The following is a 16,579-nucleotide window of genomic DNA, read 5'->3' as shown; positions in this document are numbered from 1 at the left end:
CCACCAAAAGGCTAGAGATATTAACAAATCACCGGACGATAAGTACGCATCATCAGCTACAAAGAAAATAAAATCAAAGGAAACAATGGACCACCCTCAAGGTGGTTTGGCCGCCCACTATTCTTCTTTTAATTTTTATATATTCATAATTTTTTATTGTTATGGGTAACATGTCTTAATCTGATTAGTGCTGACATGAAATTTGATGGTTTTCGTAAAAAAAAATTAGATGCAAGTTGGGTGCAGGACCTATTTTTTATTTTTGCATAATAATAGATTGATTTTGTATTTTTCTCTTTTTTAATAAAATAATCAAACCTATGAATTTTCCTTTATTTTAGGTTAGTATAAGTTGAGTATCATTGATATCTCTATGCAGCATGTTCAAAAGACCCTAAACTCAGAGGTGGATTCAGTCAATAAGAATCTTTTTAGTGAATTCTTCAAATTTAGCTTTTCTTTAAAAACTTGAAAATACTCACAAAAATGATTATTTAACGAGCTCTCTACTTTATTTTAAATCTAACTTTTGTTAGACAAACTCTCCAAATATCAATAGACAAAAAGTGAAAGCTATCTAATTTTTTAATCTTATATATTAATTTTCCTTCTAAATGATACACCGGATAAAAGATGTAACTAAAATGAATATTGTTAATTGTAAGTATATTGTCATATTGTACACACTTTTTTTCGGTACTTAAACCTCTATGTTTAATGTAAAAAAGAAGAAGAAGTACTGATAAGATATAACATGAAAGAGAAACTAAGGGTTTAAATCCGGAAGGTTATAACCAGCCACCAACCTGTGGTAACTGGCTAATCGGCCAATTGCTCTTAAAAGCGGTTGGAAATAACCAGTGACCAACCCTACCTGTCCAATTATCCATTTTTGCATTTATATACACTCGATTATAACTGATATATATTTTTTAAACTTTTTGGAACAACCACAACAAAGCTTAGCTTATTGGCCCGATTCCAGTTTTAACCAATAATCACTGACCGAAACGGAGCTTACACTCTCACTCTGTACAATATGACAATATACCTACAATTAACAAGAGTACAATGCTAAAAACCCATTAAAATTTGGGGTCGGTTCGGAAAAAACCAAAATCATAAATGAAATAACACACAACTTCTAAGGTCCTGCAATAATAAATTAAAAAGTAGTAACTTTGTGCAAACAAATAAAACCCATCAAAACCCCACCATTGTGCCAAAAAAATAAACCCCACCATTGTTCCTCCCCAGAACTTTCTCCAAAATCAAAAGAGCATCAAACACACAATCTTGTCTGAGGAACAAAATTCAGAATCAAAAAACCAAAAACAATGTCAGCAACATCACCAGAAATGATTGTCAAGAACCGGTTCCTAGGGTTCCTCATATGGCAGTCCATTCCCTCCACTGCCATCTTCATCCTCTTCAAAACATTCATCTCCACCATCACCACCAGTACTTCTACTTCTAGTAGTAGTAGCAGAAACCCATTACTCTCTTATACCCCGTCGCTCATTACCCTCCTCACCTTCTTCACTTTCCACCTCTCACAGCTCCTCTTCTCTGCCTCTCTCTCACTCGTCTCCTCCCCCCACCCCCACCGTCCGGCCTACCCTTTTGAGCTCATACTCGGTCTCGTCCGCTTTCTTCTTGTCTCGGACTCATCATCGGCATCGGTGCCCGTCGATTTTCGCTTCCGGGCTAAGGTTTCTTTGAGCTTTGTGTTGTTTGTGGCGGCTTGTGCTGTATCAGGATCGCTGGGAATGGTTTCGATGTGCTGGGTGAAATCGAGCAGCTTTGATGTTGAGTGGGTGATTCGAGGTTTTGGGGTTGGATTGCTTTACGGGTTGGTTTATGTTTACAAGCGCAGATGGGTTTTGGAGTTTCCCATTATTCAGGTTGCTGTCTGTGTGTGTTGGGGTTTTGTTTGCTTTTTATGAAGTTTTTAATTTGGGTCTATGCTCTGGTTGGTTGCTGAGAAAAGCTGGAGTTGGGAAAAGAGAAAGTTTACACTTTTTTACAGATTTTGTTATTTGATGGCGTTTCATGTTCTGCTGGTTTCAGAAATAGAAGAACGAAACATCTCGATCTACTTAAACACTTGTGTTAGGCACATTAACTTTTAATATGCTGTTTGAATTACCCTGTCACTTTGGTTACTATAGTTATAAAATAAATGAGTGTTATTATAAATTAGATGTTGGAAGGCATAAGAGCTCAAATGAAGGAGACTATTTGATTTAAGCCATATTTCTCTAAGCTTAGAAATTTATCGGAGAAACTGATGATGCATTCTTCAAATTGCCAAATACTCTTCTTGGGAATGCCAAGAACTTATGACTGCCTATCTAGTTTTGCGTCCTGCTGCACTAGACTTTTCCGATTTTTAATACAAAGTTTAAATTTTGGTGCTGCTAAGACTGTATTTGCACATCATCTTTGAATATCTTCTTGTAGTGATATGGGTAAAATTTCAGGGTAGGTTATGTTCTGATCAGCAATTGCTCCTACTAAATTTGCTCTATGCTTTTCTTTTGTAGGTGTTTAAAAGAAATTTGGGTGCTTTTTTAATTATTTTTTCTCATTCTTTTAATAATATAGTGTCCATTTTATTGCTCAAAATATATGATTGTGAAATTCAAAACTTCAGGTCTTGCTCTGTTTTGATGAGCCTGCGGCCCGCAACATGGCAAAATCAAGTTCATTTTTACTAGTTAAGAAGTCATTGTTTGCATGTTTTCACTGGGGTTGCCATTTAGATTGCTGCTGTATTCTCACAGTTGTTTTCTTTCTATTCATGAGACTCTTGGCCACTAATTTTAATCTGCTTGTTGCAACAGCGTCCACCCTTCTTCAGCTTCAAGATGGGGCTCCCTTCAGCTACTACATGCGCTTTTGCGCTTTCAGGTGTGGCTTACCTTTTCTCAGCTGTTCTAGGAGCAATTCTCCCAGATCCCTTTAAGAGGCAGGTTACAGTGAGAAAGTACATTGCTGAGCAGATCATCTTTTGGATTGGAAGTTTTGCGATGTTTCTCTGCTGGGAATTAAGTCATCATTTACATCGGGTTAGCTCTTCCGACATTTTCTTTAGTTGGATTTTTTTTCTTTCTTTTCAGTATCATTTACCTTTCGCAGGTGGTCTACTGAAGCATTTGATATCATGTCAATATTGATTGATGTTCGTATCCTATGGTTGCTAATTTTCATTGTAATTCTCATTGCATATCATCTCAGGGATATGATTCTTCAAATTAAAAAAGTAGGGTACATTATATCTTGCATGTTGTATTATCCCAAATTGATGTCCTCACTTTCATTCCATTTTCAATTTGGGACAAAAAGAATGTACAAAACGTGAAGGGAGGGGAAGAAACTGATTTCATGGCAGAAAAGATTCAGGCTTTTATGTGAAAAAATTCTATTAAACAGATTGCCAGTACAAAATCTTTGAACTAACAGGAAAAATATATGTACTTACGAATAGAGAACAAATAATATAAGCACGTGAAAAGTGATGCATTATAGGATTTATAAACTTTCATCATTATCTAAGTCATCATAGCTTCCCCCCCCCCCCCCAATCATGCTTATTTATTTATTCTCTCCAATGCTGCACACCTTCTTGTACCTTATCCTGCATCTATATCTATAATAGCACACAATTTTGTGATTGAATTTGTAAATCACCGTAATTGAATTCACGGTTTGCATGCTATATATATATACAGATTTACAAGAGCAAGAGATTACATAGAACTCCTAATTCCTATCCTATAATACATTGGATAACTATTCAAGAGTTTAGATAGAGTCCTAACTCCTATGATATTTATCCATTGGATAATTATCTATAGAGTTTGGATAGACCTAAACTACTAGTAACCAGAACACATTAGATAATTATCTCTAGAGTTTAGGTAAACCTAAACTACTAGTAATCGGATAGGAATGTGCTTCAACAGCCCCCCGCAAGCTTAACGGGGGAGAACACACGTTGAGCTTGGCACTGAGGGTTTGAAATCTCTTAGCTACAATCGGTTTAGTCATCACATCTGCAATTTGGTCCTTGCTGGATAAAAACAGAATCTGGATAGATTTATCTGCCACTCGGTCACGAACAAAGTGGAAGTCTATTTCCACGTGCTTGGTTCTTGCATGGAAAACCGGATTAACCGATAAGTATGTGGCTCCAATATTGTCACACCATAGTTTTGGTGGGGAAGAGAGAGTGATTCCTAAGTCTCGAATAAGGGCTTGTACCCATAGAACCTCTGCAGTGGCATTTGCTACAGCTTTGTACTCGGCTTCAGTGCTGGAACGAGATACGGTTGGCTGTTTCCGTGAACTCCATGAGATAAGATTAGCTCCAAGAAAAACACAATAGGCGCCTGTAGACTTGCGATCATCCGGGCAACCTGCCCAGTCAGCATCTGAGAATGCCTCTAGGTGAGAGGAAGAGGTGTGTTTGAGCAAGAGACCATGGGACACTGTGTGCTTGAGGTACCGTAGTATTCGTTTGACTGCCTGCCAATGTACAGTAGTTGGACGATGCATAAACTGACATACCCTGTTGACTGCGAAAGCCAAATCTGGTCGTGTTAATGATAGGTATTGGAGAGAACCTACAGTACTTCGGTAAAGTGAAGGATCATCCATAGCTTCGCCACTGAACGCCGAGAGGGAGCTAGAAGAAGACATCGGCGATGACACCGGTTTGGCTTCATCCATTTTTGTGCGTTTCAGCAAGTCAAGTATATATCTGCGTTGTGAGAGGAGCAGTCCACTGTCTAGATGCAAGACTTCAATCCCAAGAAAGAAACTTAGATCCCCAAGATCTTTTACAGCAAAGTCTACACGAAGTAGTTGCAATAACTCGTCAATAGCAACCTGATTTGAACCAGTGATGATGATATCATCGACGTAAATGAGGATGTAGATGGTAGTGGCAGCCGACTTGAATGTGAAGAGAGAGGAATCTGCCTTTGATGCCGTGAACCCGATGTCAAGGAGTTTGTTGCTCAGCCGTGAAAACCAGGCCCTAGGAGCTTGCTTCAACCCATAAATTGCTTTGTCTAGCCGGCATATATGATTAGGAAAAGAGGAATGAGAGAAACCTGGTGGCTGGCACATATAAACCTCTTCGGCTAGGTGTCCATGTAGGAATGCATTCTGTATATCTATTTGTTTCATAGGCCAGCCAGCTGAATGTGCTATGGATAGGACTGTTCGGATAGTAGTTGGCTTCACAACCGGACTATATGTTTCTCCAAAATCAATCCCGGCTTGTTGGTGAAAGCCCTTTGCCACAAGACGAGCTTTATGTCTCTCAACCGTGCCATCAGCCTTTCTTTTAAGTTTGAATACCCATTTGCAGCCTACAACGTTTTTGGCCTTGTGAGGTGGAACAAGAGTCCATGTCTGGTTGCGTAGAAGCGCATTGAACTCCTCTTGCATTGCCTTTCTCCATTCTGGAACTAGAACAGCCTTGGTGTAGCATGTGGGCTCATCTAGATTAGAGTCCAGCTGGGAATGTAAAGCATGAGGTATGGGGTACCGAATGCGACCATCCGTGAATTGTCGTGGCTGTGTGATGTTGTTTTGAGCACGTGTAACCATGTGATGTGTCCGTGGAACAGCAAGTGGAGGAGGAGAGTCCACAACTTCAATAGAATCTGCTGGAAAAGTAGATGTGCTACAAGGTGAAGAAGGCTGTACCAGGGAAGGTGTTATAGGTGACACAGGAGGAGGTGGAGGCTGACATAATGGGATTGGGCTGGAAGAGACAACAACCGGAATTTGAGCAGATCCGATAGACGAAGTGGAGACTTGAGAGGGATCTGAAGGTTGTTCCAAGAAAGGGAATGTAGACTCATGAAAGATAACATCCCTGGAAATATATATGCGGCCAGATTCACGGTGATAGCAGCGGTAACCCTTGTGGTGAGTGCTATAGCCTAAGAACACACAAGGTTTGGAACGAAAGTCAAATTTATTGGAGTTGTAGGGTCGGAGGTGGGGAAAACATGCACATCCAAACACTTTTAAGAAGGTATAATCTGGCTGTTTGGAAAAGAGTTTTTCAAAAGGAGAAGCATGATTAAGAACCGGGGTAGGTAATCTATTTATGAGGTAACAAGAGGTTTGACATGCTTCGTCCCAAAAGGACTTGGGTACTCCACTAGTAGCAAGGAGTGCGAGAGTGGTGTCAATGAGATGACGATGTTTTCTCTCAACGCATCCTTGTTGTTGGTGGGTATGGGGACATGAGAGACGATGATTGATTCCAAGAGATTGAAAATAGGTGGTGAGTGAACGATATTCACCTCCCCAGTCGGTTTGAACATGCTTAATTTTAGTGTTAAGTAAACGTTCAACCATTTTTTGAAATTGGATAAATACGGTTTTGACATCAGATTTATTTTGAATGGGAAAGAGCCAAGTATAACGAGAGAAAGAATCAATAAAAGAAACATAATATTTATTGCCAGAAAGTGAAACAACTGGGGATGGTCCCCAAACATCTGAGTAAATTAAATCTAGAGGATTACAAACATCCAAACTAGAGGAACTAAAAGGTAATTGATGGCCCTTGGCAACCGGGCATGCTGAGCAGAAAACTCGAGCTTTATTGGATTGAATTGGAAGACTAAATTTGGATAGAATGCTCCGGACGACACGAAAAGCTGGATGTCCTAGGCGCTTATGCCAGTGATCAACCGAGGTCTTCTCACCAACCATGACGCGTTTTATTGGAGGAGATGCAGGAGACGTGTGGAGCTGGTAGAGGCCATTGTTAAGTGGGCCGTGATGTAGAGGAATCCTTGTGCGGGAGTCCTTTATAACAAAGTGGTCAGAATGGAATTCAAAGAAAACACAATTGTCTTTAGCAAATTGGCTAACAGAGAGTAAATTTTTGCATATATCGGGAACTAACAAAAGTTGTTTGAGAAGGAATTGACGACTTGGTACAGAAAAAGTAGCAGACCCTATATGAGTTATAGACAAACCTGATCCATTGCCGATACGGATTTGATCAGATCCAGAGTATTCCTCGGATGCAATATTCAGATTTCCCATATCATTGGTGAGGTGATGGGTTGCACCGGTGTCTGGGTACCATTCCTCATCCGAGAACAGTGATGGAGAGGAGTAATAAGCTTGAGGAGATGATGAAGAAGCTTGCTGGAAATTCTGATCAAACCTGGAATAACACCTAGGAGCTGTGTGCCCATGTTTTCCACATATCTGACAGATGTGGCGTGGGGCAGCATTGCTGTTGTTGGAGTAGAAAGATCCCCGAGCATGGTTTGGAGAGAAGGTTCCACGACCTCGAGAGCCACCACGACCTCTAGAGTAGGATCCACGCCCACGGAACCCACGGCCACGATTGAAATAGCCACGAGTAGTAAAGTGAGCTGCTGGTTGTGAGGCATCAATGAATGAGAGTTCTTGTTCCAGCCGAGCTTCATGTGCCAATAGATGGCCATAGACTTCTTCAAGAGATATGGGATCAACCCGTGTGGTGACTGAGGTCACAAAGGTATGATAATCGGGGCCCAAGCCAGCAAGTAGGAAGGAGAGGCTTTCAAAATCGTTGAGTGGCTGTCCAGCAGCAGCCAATGTGTCACTCATGTACTTGATTTTCTGAAAATATTCTGTGATGGTGGAGTTACCTTTCTTGGCAGTAGCTAATTGAAAGTGGATTTGCATCACCCTAGCACGTGATTGGGAAGCAAACATGGAGACTAAAGTTGTCCATAAATCATAGGCCGTTGCACACCCCACGGCATGTACTACATAGGCGTCCGAGAGGGTGGAGATGAGTATACTAAGGATCATCTGATCCCTCTGAGTCCATGTGAGGAACTCAGGATTGGGAACGGTGTCTGGAGCACCTTCTTCTTTGCTCGTATTGGAAATCATCTTTGGTGGAGGAAGAGAGGATCCATCCACAAAGCAATAGGCATCCTGCCCTTTAAGATAGGCCAAGATCTGAGTACGCCATGACATGAAGTTGTCTTTGGCCAGTCGAATATGAAGTGAATGATTCATATTTGGAATTGTGAAGGCCACAGCTTGGTGGTTGTTGGCTGACTGATTTGTGGTGAGATTGGTTGAGCGTGGTGATTCGGAAGAAGAAGATGAAGATGAAGCGGAAGACATGAGAGCAAGAGACGTTAGTCTATGAGGGGCTCTGATACCATATAATAGCACACAATTTTGTGATTGAATTTGTAAATCACCGTAATTGAATTCACGGTTTGCATGCTATATATATATACAGATTTACAAGAGCAAGAGATTACATAGAACTCCTAATTCCTATCCTATAATACATTGGATAACTATTCAAGAGTTTAGATAGAGTCCTAACTCCTATGATATTTATCCATTGGATAATTATCTATAGAGTTTGGATAGACCTAAACTACTAGTAACCAGAACACATTAGATAATTATCTCTAGAGTTTAGGTAAACCTAAACTACTAGTAATCGGATAGGAATGTGCTTCAACAATATCTATGCCGCAGGGGTACTTCTCAATCACTTCGATGCTCCATTGACATGTAGTGGATGGGCATACCATCTCAGTTCAATAGTGAAATACATGTTTAATGTATTATATAGGGAAAAATACACTTTAGCCTCCCGAACTACCACCACTTTTACACTTATGCCACTAAACTTTAAAAAGTGACACCTGACTCCCTTCAACTCCCTCCAACTACCACCCGTTTACGAATAAGCCACTTCGTTAGGAAGTGGCGTTAAAATGAATGAAAAAGGAATGCTTTTTACTGTAAATTGTAACAACACTTGGTAGCAAACAATACAGCACCAGGACATGTAATGTAACTGTATGTGTCAAAATATCTATTCATGTACTATCTTGTCCTCGTGCCAACGTGTTTCTGTACTTTTCCTATACCTTGTTTCAACTCCATATTGTTTGCTTCTAAGTTTTATTCTAATGTTAACTTTCGTGCTAAATGTTGTTTATGGTTTTGTGTAAAATCTCCATATCCCAGTAAAACTGCCATAACCTGTAAAGCAAATTCATTTCTGACCTACGACATATTAGGGAACCTCTCTAGATATGCTTGTACTAGGTTTAGAGTTAGGAGAATGTGTTGATCTAGTGTCTATTATTTTAGAAGAACGTGTTGAGGTTTGTAGAGTGAATAATGGCTTGAAAAGATTTGGTTTTGATAGATGGAAGAAGTTGGAAACTATGGAAACGACTTGCTAGAATTTTCTGGCAGTAGTAAACGTTTATGCTTGTTGAGGTGTTTAAAAGGACAATTTGCAGTCTAAGAGGTATTTTAGGGTTTTAGGGTTTCAAAGGGTATAGCAGAAGGGATCTGATTTGTGGTTGTAAAAGATGGAAGAAAAGAGAAAAGTTTTTACAATTTACACTTATGCCACTAAACTTTAAAAAGTGACACCTGACTCCCTTCCCCTCCCTCCAACTACCACCCGTTTACGAATAAGCCACTTCGTTAGGACGTGGCATTAAAATGAATGAAAAAGGAATGCTTTTTACTGTAAATTGTAACAACACTTAGTAGCAAACAATACAGCACCAGGACATGTAATGTAACTATAGGACATGTAATGTAACTATATGTGTCAAAGTATCTATTCATGTACTATCTTGTCCTCGTGCCAACGTGTTTCTGTACTTTTCCCATACCTTGTTTCAACTCCATATTGTTTGCTTCTAAGTTTTATTCTAATGTTAACTTTCGTGCTAAATGTTGTTTATGGTTTTGTGTAAAATCTCCATATCTCAGTAAAACTGCCATAACCTGTAAAGCAAATTCATTTCTGACCTACGACATATTAGGGAACCTCTCTAAATATGCTTGTACTAGGTTTAGAGTTAGGAGAATGTATTGATCTAGTGTCTAGTATTTTAGAAGAACGTGTTGAGGTTTGTAGAGTGAATAATGGCTTGAAAAGATTTGATTTTGATAGATGGAAGAAGTTGGAAACTATGGAAACGACTTGCTAGAATTTTCTGGCAGTAGTAAATGTTTATGCTTGTTGAGGTGTTTAAAAGGACAATTTGCAGTCTAAGAGGTATTTTAGGGTTTTAGGGTTTCAAAGGGTATAGTAGAATGGATCTGATTTGTGGTTGTAAAAGATGGAAGAAAAGAGAAAAGTTTTTGGTTGTTCAGGGGCTCTAAAAGGCTTTGGCGAATAGTATCTTGCACAGTGGAGAGAAATATGAACGCGCTTGACAATCTTATTTCAATACTCAAAACTATTATTGATGCAGGACAAACGATAATCACACAAATATACGGAGAAATTAGTAAAAAGAGAGGAGGAAGAAGACCTAAATAAACTATAAAATAAAATTTGTGTCTTGCCATTTGCATCAGGTATTCCATTATCAAATGTGCTGAATTCTCTGAGTGCATTGGGCACATATATAGAGGGACTAGCAGCATTATGACTTTTAATTAGTCTACTAAACTAAAGATCTAACAAAACCCAAATAAAGCCTAACTTGAACTCAAGGACAGTTAGTAACACCTATAAAGTTCTAGATCGACTCGATTATCAAAAGACCCTCAATTTGCAGGAGTTTGAAAAAATTATAGATCTGTCCCTCATAAAAAAACTAACCATTACTTATGAGATAATAACCCAAATCAGAAACATTTTTAACCCTGGACTCCTAATGATTCAACCTTCAAAACCGTATAAGATTTGGACCCTAATGTGATGTTGTTGCAAATGAGCCACAGAATAAATTTTGGAGTCTACAAAGTTATGAAGTAATGGAAATCAATCTTCCATGGCTGCATCGATTTTTCTTTTAACCACAAGACCTTAAATCAAATATTTCTTGCGTGTTGCTTTCGATAGGGAGTTAATGAGAACTTAGTTGCAATTAAAACACTGGAAAACCTGCATCTTGGCATATACTTTTCTAATAATATGTCATTTTCACTGATAACCACAAACAAAGATATCTCCTCTTCTGTCTGACCTTTAATGGGTGGAGACTTCTGTCTCAATAGCACGTGTTAGCCAATCATTTTTATTATTTTTATTCTAGTGATTCGCATGTTCATATCCTCACCTCTTCCCTTTAAAAGTCATTATAACATTTGCCTAATTTTCTGAAACTATGTGGCAAAACAGGTGCTACATACAAAGAGGTTCACATTTGCACCACCCAAAGGATCTGCAGCAGCAGAAACAAATCCAAGTGAGCATCTCCTTGCAGCTCTGGAGGAGAGGAATGGAAGTTCTCTTCTACAGTATCTTGCTTATCTTGATCTGTGTATGGTTTGTGAGAATAATGTTGATACGTGGCGACGAGCTGCCTTTTTTGAAGAAACTGGTGAGACTTACAAAAGAGTCACCGCTGTATGCTTGAGGCCTCTGGAAGAGCTTGCATTAAAGTTGGCTGAAGGTTTGGAAAGTAAAGTTGACAAAACCTCCCAACTATCCAATCAGTTGCTCTCACCAGCTGACTCACGTCTAGAATCTAAGCATTGGGAACCACTGAACAACTTCCAGGTACAGACCACTGTTGCTTATGCATGTGAATAAATGTATGCATACATAAATCTATGTATGTTTGTGTATTATTTTTGAAGCTTGCATTATGTTATCTTGTCATGAACAGATTTCTTTTATGTGGGCTTTTCTTTGTTATTTGACTTTATAAAATTGCTATAAGCGTGTTCAGGAATCTATGTAATTTTATGATGAAGGGCAGATTTTTAACTCTTCTTGTTTTGTTTTCCTAGTTGTACCCTATGTTTACCCATAGGCTAGTTCGTCGTAATCCCTCAAAGTGTCGTAGGACTTTCCCAGGACCTCCTGCATGACTGTGCTGCTACTTACTCAGCCTTTTTCTATTCAAGTTGTCGTATCTTCTAACAAGTTGTAAAAGAAAGAATTTTTGTGCTTTTTTTTTTTTTTTTGTAGGACACTTCCTTTTAATGATTTATGAGTAGTATTTACTAATGCTGAGGGTCCATATAACATGAATTTCAATTCTTTCTGATCTATGTGCTTGCATTGTGACATAGACATGGGTATGAATTCCAACTTGCAATTCATATCTGCACTTGAATAAATAGATGTGTTTTGTGATTAAAATATGTAATGAATACTAATATATGGTGAACTAATATACAGTTGATAAAGGAGTCATGCTATAAATATTAGTCAGATGGATTGAGGCCATAAGTTGAGTTAAGGTGACTATATAATGGGCTAATATATCTAGTTCAAGGTCACCTGTTCATTTAGTTAACCAAAAATAGTAATAACTTTTTAACATCTTTCTGACAAACATGGCATGTCTTAATTTTACACATTTTAAGTAACTGAAGGTTAGGGGTGTGTGAAAAACCGAAAACTGACTAAACTAACCCGAACCAGGCGAAACGGATCAATAGGATGATTTCATTAGCTAATTTGATTTGGCTAATAGAAATAGAGTACCTATTAAATTGGTTTGGTTTTCAGGCTTGTAATAATGGGATAAAGATACCTTGTGGAAAAAGGTTTGATACTCATAACAAGGAGTCATTCTACCACTTTCTGCTATCAGGGGATATCTCTTTGCCAACCAAAGTGATAATGCTACAATATTTTCATCTTTAAGTGATTTATACTTCCTAATCTTAAACAGGTCCAGTTATGATTTTGATTTCATCTCCCTCCAGGGATGGCTTGCTTTGAGGGTCTAGCCTTTCCAAATTTATATAGGTCAAATTATCCAAAGGAAAAGGTACATGTGAGATCCTTCAAAGATTGAGTAAGAGTTTGTGCACTTAGCAGGAGATATTCCATGCCTTCCATGCTCTTGGCAGTCTAGAATGTAGGGAAAAGATGTTCATCACATCTACAACCTTCTCAAATCCTCTTTTAGATTCTTCCATGTGGCTCTGAACTCCTCAAGATCGGAGCATACATGCCACTATCTTCAATCAGGAAATAGTTGTAGTGGATACTGTTTGAAAGATCTTTCTTCTCCTTTAATCTTTGCTGTTAAGGATGCTATTCTGACTGTACATGTTCCTTTTGCGTATAGGATCAGAGTTGTTACTTCCATTTTGGGACATGTCCCTCTTACGATAAGGATGCTATCAATCGATTTTATCTTATCTTGGGTTTCAAACTCAGTAGATTGTCTCTTATGCATTTCAGAATTAATTTGGGAGGCCAACTCCTTAAATGCTGTTCTTGTTTGCCGCATCCATCTTCTGTCTCTCTTGCAAGCCTGTTGGTACTTCTCTTTGTGTAATAGAACATTTTCTGCGGGCCACTCAACCATTAGTTTTTTTCCTAGATATATGTATATGCTCATTTTCCTGCACGATTGTGCACACTAGTTTAAGGTTTTGGTTTTAAAAGCTGAGTTTAGGCCCTCTTGTATCATCCATCTTTTTGAGTGAAATGTTTAGGGGGTGGGATTAGCTCTTGTGTCTAGAGGTATTGAAACTGTTTGAAATTGATGGGAATTAGGAATGTTCTCTGAAGAGGAGGGGACTGATGTTAAATTAGCAGATTAACGATACTTTTAAAATGAACACAGTGTGAAACATGTATTCTTAATTAAATGCTGTGTTTCTATTTTCTAGCTCTAGTGAGCAATTCTTGAGCTGAAGATTTACCTGATAAAGATTTTTAGTTAGAATGTCATTGAGTTTGGTGGCTGAAAGGGAAAAAGATGTCTGTTGATGTTGTTCTGTAAAAGAAGTTTAAGGTTATCTTCTTCTTCATTGCGATGTGGCTTCCGCCATTTGGAGCGCTTTTTTCTGTCGTTTGAGATGTCCTGGGTTATGCCTAAACATGTTGTTGATCTGTATGGCTGCTGGTGGTCCTCTGAACGGCTAAGAAGTGCTGCTGTGTGGAAAATGGTGCCTACATGCCTCTTTTGATGCTCAGGGAGTAAAATGAATGATAGAAACTTCTGAGGATAGGGAGAGGACGTTGGGGGAAATTTATCTTTGTTCTATGAAACATTGTATCTATGGACGGTGGCATTTGTGTCTCCTATGTTGATTAGTTATAGTAACTTCTTTGTTTGTTCTGCTCTTTCTAGTTAGGTGGTTTATTTTGTATATTTTCTGTGTATTTAAGGGAGCCTGACGCTTTCAATGAAACTGGTATATTACTTATAACAAAAGTAGCGGTTTTCTGTGAGCCTTTGGCCACCTAGCCCGTCTTTTGGAAGTTGCTATACCATGCCATTGGCAGAACACAAAAGAGTTACTGGATATGGGGTTGCTCTTACCTTTTGGCTGAACCGTCTGCCCACAAGGTCTCATTCTATTAATCCTTCAAAAGGGTCGTACTTAAAATCTTTTAAACAGTAGATCTGATAATATAAACTACAATGTCATTTTAGGTATTGGAGAAAATTGTGGACTTTGAGCAATGCCACCAATTTGGTGCTGGTACTGCAAACAGTAACATTTATTTTATTTTATTTTTCAAAATCCTGCATCACTTGGGCTTGCTCTTACATTATAGGCTGACCTGCACAGATAAGATCACATTCAATGGATTCTTGAATGGTCCGCAGTTAGGAATCTTCTGTGCATCATAATACTACGTAACCAGCTGTTCTGTCACTTAGAGATTGGGGAGTTGTGGGGATTGATTCAAGTGTTGAGATTATTTAATGCAACAAAAGGGTTTTCTTTTAGACTTCTATAGCATGATGATCAAATTATTTATCTCATATCTCAACATAAGCACCTTTTTTCTCTGCTCATTTTTCCGGAGAATTTATTTCTTGCAGCAGTCGGTCCTTGTGTTAGATGCCTGCTGACAGCAAGTTATTGCTATGCATGTGGGACAAAGAAAGGGTGTGAACAACATATTCCCTCTTCACACACAGACATGAGCACACTAGTTCTTAGTTATGAATATCTCCTTGTATAATTAATATTTTTACTGTGCGCTAGGTTTTAACAGTCTACTCATCAGGAACTTCTTGTATATACTTTTTATTTATAATATATTTGGTTTAAAAAAAAAGCATAAATATGTCGGCTAATATCTCTCATAGTTTCGCTTGAACTTTCCATGTTTCTTTTATGTTGCATGTGACATGTGATCAGATCATAGATTAGTTTCCAACGACTATAAATTTGTTTCTTCAATTATACAACTTTATATGAACATTACTTCATGCACCTATTAGCATAGAGATACAAACCAAATGATGGAGCCTTCTTTATGCAGCTATGTGCGTGGTGTGCCAGGACGGTTGCCTCGCTAACTGCAGGCTCGCATACGGAGGACAGGTGTGGGGTTGCTCAGCTCTCTGGTAGTAATGCTGACGTCATCTCAACACTGTTGTCCTGCCTCCTTGCTGTTGAGACATTCATGGGGAAGAAGACCCACCTTCAATCCCCCTCACATTTGATGGGGCCGGCTGGAATTAAATGGGCAACATCAAGCACAAGAAGAATAGAAGGTGCAGTGGGTAAAAAGAGAGGTGGGCCTCTACATTCAAAAGCATATGCTGTTGCTGATGTTTTGAGGACCTCAATCTACAGCATTGTATCTGCTTTCCACGATGAGATGCTGAGTAGTGCTAAAGCAGGTCTTCTAGAGAAGGATTGGATCATCAGCGGCAAGCCTCTTTTCGGCACCCGTGAGCTCCTACTGCAGAAGTTGCATCTTTTCCTGGATTTTCGAGCCAGTTAACTGCTAGTTTTTCTGGGTTTAAACCGCCTGCCTTTGCTTTTTTCTTTTTTTTTTTTTTTGATCTGTCCTGTAAGAACAGCTCAAATGAAGAGGCAGTTTTGTATGTTAATCCAAGTGAAAGGTGGAAATATAGAGAGATCATGTTGGTTTTGCTTGAAAGAAATATCAAAGGAAAATTCTATAATTTAAGTTATGTGATTAGTAGAGCACACTTGGCTTGTGTGTATTATTGAGTTTCCAAATGATCTTGTACTAATTGAAATTTACATGTTCAGGCTCCATTATATCTATATTGGTTTTGACAATCTGACCATTTACTCGGTCGATTTGGCGTAGGAACTGTAAAAAAAAACTACAAAATATACGTTGTAGTTTTTTTAACAGTCCATATTTAATATCAAGTTTTTCATGAGAAAAAGAGTGGAGTTAAATTTAGACCGTAAAAAATTACAGCTTTTTTTACAGCACTTAGCCAAATCGGTTAGGGTTTCAATTGGTCAATAGTTTTGTTAGTAATGAAGTCAACTTCTCACGAAATAAGGGAGGACTTGTGGCAGTTGACAACAGAGGAAGTTAAAAATGAAAAGAAATAGGAAGTTTGGAATTTTTTTAATGAAGAAGATGGTGGTCAGAGAGCAAAGAAAAACAATCCGTTAATGAATAAAAAGAAGGCTAAGGGAGAATTTGATGATTTTTGAAAGCATTATAGTCTAAGGAATTACAATTAACACCACAAAAGGCACTAATTATGCAGCACCATATCTAGTACACAATCTTATAGGCTCAAGCAGTACCCCCTAGAAGTACAAATCAATTGAAAGTAAAATATAGCGAAAATAAACTTGAAAGTAGAATAAATAAATAAAAGTGAAAAAA

The 16,579-nt window shown here is 38.5% G+C and overlaps 1 protein-coding gene across 1 annotated transcript; it reads left to right on the top strand.

Annotated features, from left to right (window-relative positions):
* Positions 1 to 1,214: 1,214 nt before the first annotated feature.
* On the top strand, positions 1,215 to 15,929 carry LOC132170957 (nucleoporin protein Ndc1-Nup protein). Its single transcript, XM_059582119.2, has 4 exons — positions 1,215 to 1,904; positions 2,847 to 3,071; positions 11,165 to 11,545; positions 15,236 to 15,929. Exons 1-4 carry the CDS (start codon positions 1,338 to 1,340, stop codon positions 15,701 to 15,703), a joined length of 1,641 nt encoding a protein of 546 aa, XP_059438102.2. The 5' UTR covers positions 1,215 to 1,337; the 3' UTR covers positions 15,704 to 15,929.
* The last annotated feature ends 650 nt before the right edge of the window (positions 15,930 to 16,579 follow it).

The sequence above is a fragment of the Corylus avellana genome, chromosome 1 (genome assembly GCF_965113065.1).
Source record: "Corylus avellana chromosome 1, dhCorAvel1.hap1.2, whole genome shotgun sequence".
Classification (NCBI taxonomy): domain Eukaryota; kingdom Viridiplantae; phylum Streptophyta; class Magnoliopsida; order Fagales; family Betulaceae; genus Corylus; species Corylus avellana.
The sequence above is the reverse complement of the archived record's forward strand: the minus strand, read 5'-3'. Positions and strand labels throughout refer to the sequence as shown.

Coding starts and splice junctions, on each gene's coding strand:
- LOC132170957 (XM_059582119.2), top strand. CDS start 1,338: ATGTCAGCAACATCACCAGAAATGATTGTCAAGAACCGGTTCCTAGGG. Junction 3,072..11,164: donor TAAGTCATCATTTACATCGG/GTTAGCTCTTCC, acceptor GTGGCAAAACAG/GTGCTACATACAAAGAGGTT. Junction 11,546..15,235: donor AACCACTGAACAACTTCCAG/GTACAGACCACT, acceptor TTCTTTATGCAG/CTATGTGCGTGGTGTGCCAG.